This window comes from Cariama cristata, unplaced genomic scaffold, assembly GCF_000690535.1.
Source record: "Cariama cristata isolate BGI_N322 unplaced genomic scaffold, ASM69053v1 scaffold9342, whole genome shotgun sequence".
Lineage (NCBI taxonomy): Eukaryota > Metazoa > Chordata > Aves > Cariamiformes > Cariamidae > Cariama > Cariama cristata.
In genome coordinates this window covers 34,646-38,998 of record NW_009603230.1, presented here as the reverse complement: position 1 = coordinate 38,998, position 4,353 = coordinate 34,646, and the positions used below count along the sequence as shown (strand labels likewise).

Below are 4,353 nucleotides of genomic sequence, written 5' to 3'. Positions count from 1 at the left end.
AGAGCGGTTGGTGACAATGTTGATGAATCAGAAGACAGTGATTATGAAAATTTGCTTGAACCTACGGAGTCATCCGACAGTGAATACTCACAGACAAGGGATTCACGACCTTCAGCACATCCTGATGGTGATTCCAGGAACACTCAAACTTCTCAGATTTGATAGGGGGGAAAAAATAAATCCACATGACACTGTTTTTTTCGTAATTGTTACAGAGAGATTTTGGGGATTTAACCTGGAGGAAATGAACTACACAGGATTACTGTGCACACAAAATGTAGAAGACTTGCACTAGATGGTTTATTCACCTTGTGATACATTTTGCAAGTTTTATAATGGAATCATTAGGATAATCAAGTTGTACTAATACTGATGAGGTTCATGGATGTACTGGTAAATTTAGGCAAAATGAAGTTTATAGAGATCTTGTAGCTTTTGTTGCCGTATTTTCTTTAAGACAATAAATTGGGATGTAGTAACTAAGCACAGTTAGTCTACAAATAATGTTCTCAAATCAAAACTTACCTCTTGCACTATCATGCCTTGAATTTTAATTTTTGAAAGGGAATACATATATCAGCCGCCTTCAAAATAGCTTTTTATGGTAAGCCAAATTGGCCTTTGCAAGCAGAGAAATTTTGATAATTCTAAGAAGCCTGATTGGAACAGATGTGGTCTACCTTCTTCTAGCGGCATGCTCTTTTAACAGAGAAGGGGTTTGTTTCAACTTTTTTTACTAGCAGAATGTGTGTATCACTTAAAATGATGGTTGCCTTTTTTTCTGTAAAGGGTGGGGGGTGGTGGGATGACCGGTAAATCATCCAAATGAATGTCGTAAGTATAATTATTCTGGTTTCGCTGGGTTTACAATGACTTTATGCCACACTAGCCTCATTTATTGTCTCATTTGTTATTTTAGCATAAATACGAAGTGCACGTACAGGAGTAAATGACTGACAGAAGTAGTAAATTCCATCATGATTGGACTTTGGAGCCTGCAAATTACAAACATCAGAGACTGCTCGTTGTGTTTTATTTGCATCTGAATATTGGATTTACGCTTTTAGATGAGTTATTTTATGTAATAAATAGGGGATAGGGTAGGAGAAGATTGTTTGGAGAGTCCCCTGGGTTTATTACCTCTTTTGCTCTGGGTGAAATGTGTAAATGATTATTTTACTTTGAATTACAGCTCTTGTCAGAAAATTGCCATTTGGGATAAATGAAGTGTGGTATATTTAGAGAATTTCACGTTCGGATGCACTTATTTTTATTTAAATACTGCTTGTATGCTAACGTTGCCCAAAATATGTGAAATTGTGCCACTCAGAAGTTTGTATTATTGGACTTTATCCCTGATCTGTAAATGAGAAAATACACATTTTAGAGAGAACCTCATCTTAAGCATTTATCGCTTTGAGGGGTGAATAACCGCTTCTTTGGTTTACACCCAGAAGAACAAAGCAGTCGCTTAAAAGTTTAAGTATATTGGATTTACAAAAGACTAAAATTTCAGTATGTATTGTATATGTAGGCAAAAGTCTGTTCATTAGCCTCTCCTTAGCTGTACTAAATTAAGCAAAATGACTTTGGAAAAAATGAGATGTTAAAATTGCCACTCTTCTGTTGAGCATTTCCACCTTTGAACATCTAGTGGTCTGTTTTAACTATTTTACATTATTCTCATTAGCCTTAACTTGATGCGTTTTTGTCTTCGAGTGTTGCAATCCATTTAACAGAGAACTTGCTCTAGTGTTATCGCTGGCTAGCTGCAAGCACCTGTGGTTCAGGTGGTACAGATACGTTTATGTTGAAATCAGAATTGACAAGATGGCAACTACCGTTTTTATTTTTATTCAGCACAGAAACCTGCAAAATGTACATCTCTGACAAAGCAGTTAAATGTGACAATAAAATCTTATTTAATCCTGTAACCTATATTTTAATATTTGTCAGGTTCCGTGTCAGTGAGAACTTGCCAGAATGCAGAAGCGCAGCTCAAAATGGATGATTTGTTAAAGCGAATCTGTTTGTAGGACTAGGAGGGGGATTTGATGGAAGACAGAGAAGGTAGCACTATACCATGCGTATTACATACTTGCCACACGTTCTTATGATACGCCACTACAAAGATCTTTGACTTCTGGAATCTTTTAATAACAAAAAATGTCTTAAGTTCTACTTGGTTTTACATACAGCCTGTAGGTGATTGGAGGTGGAACAAGTATGTACTTATGCCCTCTAGCCAATGCCTATCTGCAGGTACTTTATTTACTGTAACTGCTTACTCATAAGAACAAAGGGTGTGGTTTTATTTAAGTTTTTTTGTAATTCAGATAATGTTCTGGTAAAAATGCATGTGAATGGCCTTTGCAGTTTTCATTACAGTCCTGTTAAAAATAATGGTGTTGGGCTGTGATCCGTCTGAAGGCAATAGGGAGCAGCTTTAATCATAAAGAAAAGCGGAGCTTCCTACCCATGAAGTACCAGGTTTCCACGTCTGACTCGTGAAGAGATTTTTTTTGGTGATTCTCAGGAGCACAAAACCCAGCAGCAAGACCTATAGCAATGTCCACTCACTAACAGGTAGGCAGCATTGAAGAAAAGCTACTAAAACCTGATGTCTGTGCCTTTCAGTTCACAATCCTGTAGTTTCTCGGGTACAATGAAATATTTTCTGGTTTATTGTTGTGAGGAACCTAGAATTGCTGTTTCCTTAATTTCCAAATTTGATTCTGCACCCCCCCCCGCCAATTGTTTATAGCTAGAAGAACAGGAACATACCATATGGAAAGTCTCAATAAGTTAGAACTATCACATATGCTTACAAAAGAAAGCATCACCAAATATTTCAGAAACGAGCTAGGATTGACACTGTGGGAGTCTCCAAGTTCTCTATTTGCTTATGGAATGGCACATGTTGGCAGAAAGAAGTGTGAGCATCTTTAATTTTGGCATATTCGTGACCTCGCAGGTTTTGAGTTCTTGTCTAGCATCTCCTAACTACTTGGGGACCTTTCACTGGCTCTGACCTGTCCTGAGTTAAAATTTAAAGGCAAGCTGTGTTACTGTTTTGTGTAGCAGCAAAATAAGATAAGCAAAGACCGATTAGATTTCTTCTTAAGTGGAAAGATGCTTCAGACTGTGCTTAAGGTAACCAGTACCAGATCGGTATACTTCATATTCTGTTGTTTAGCTCCTTTTATTTAGACTTAATACATTTGGTAACGGCAGTAGACAACATTTAAAGAAATCAATATTACTTCAGATCAAATTGACAGCAGCATCTTCTGTCATATCCACCGCCCACTGCTTATAATTACTGTGGGAGAGAACTTCTCTAGCTGTAGAGGGTGCACGGTTGTGGAATTTTTGTTTGTGGGTGAATCTCTGCGAATGGCTACATCTGTTGGGCCAGTTGGTGCTTTCCTTACTATTTCTATGGGTCATCTTATATGAAAGCGTACTCCTTTGTGCTCGGTCGGTGCTCAGCTGTCTCTCTGATTCGTCAGTCTGTAACTTTGCTTTTTTTCAGTGCTGCAGACACCTGCAAGGTTGGTTTGAAGACTTTTGATAATAGACTTGCTTGGTTCTTCCATGTCTGCCTACGAGCAGTCCATAGATTGGCTTGAAAGATGTTGATAACTCTGGCTTCCTCCGAGAAGAATCTTACCTTGGTTTTCTCTTGGCGTATAAAATTACAGTAGTTTCACATACACATTTCTCTACCATATGCACTTGTGCGTCTATTTGCATGTACATACACCTTTATACTGCTCACTTCTATAGCTTAGAGATTTAGGAAGAAAACAGAAGCTTAATCGAAGTTTCGTTAGTAAATTGCTAAATACTTGGACGCCTGTCCTAGCCTGTGGTCCGAGCAGTGACCCTAACATTGCGTTGCTCAAATTTGCATTTGTCACCTTCGAAGGACTCCTGCAAAGCTCTCGCCTGCTTCACCTTTCACAGCTCATCTCACGAAGTGTCAGAATGTTTCTTCAAATTGTCGACTCCTGTGTTTTCGTACTCTTTACTCTTGCTTACCTGTAAATAACCTTCTATTGCATAGCAGCGTCTCAGCTGAAGTTGCTAATAGGAGAAAAAAGGAGAGATTCCCTTGCTGTGAGCAAAAATACCTGCGCATTCCTCGCTGGGAAAGGCTTCTGTTGTTCCCACTGGTGGAAGGGGAGGGGGCTGTCTCTTGTACTTCCCAGCTTCAAACAGAATTGGGGCGGGGGCTGATCCCTACTGATGGGGGACAGAGGGGCTAGAACAGGTGAAAAATCTTGGTGTTATTAGGAAGCCGAGCTGTGATGCTTGGATTTTACTGAGTTGAGAATGGCAGCCAAGAGG

The 4,353-nt window shown here is 39.0% G+C and overlaps 1 protein-coding gene across 1 annotated transcript in view; it reads left to right on the top strand.

Annotated features, from left to right (window-relative positions):
* Positions 1–445, top strand: part of FAM175B (family with sequence similarity 175, member B) — a 17,821-nt gene extending 17,376 nt beyond the window's left edge. The window contains exon 8 of the mRNA XM_009695090.1: positions 1–445. This exon is cut by the window's left edge and continues 326 nt beyond it. Coding sequence (XP_009693392.1) covers positions 1–162 — 162 coding nt within the window. The 3' untranslated portion in view covers positions 163–445.
* Positions 446–4,353: the final 3,908 nt, after the last annotated feature.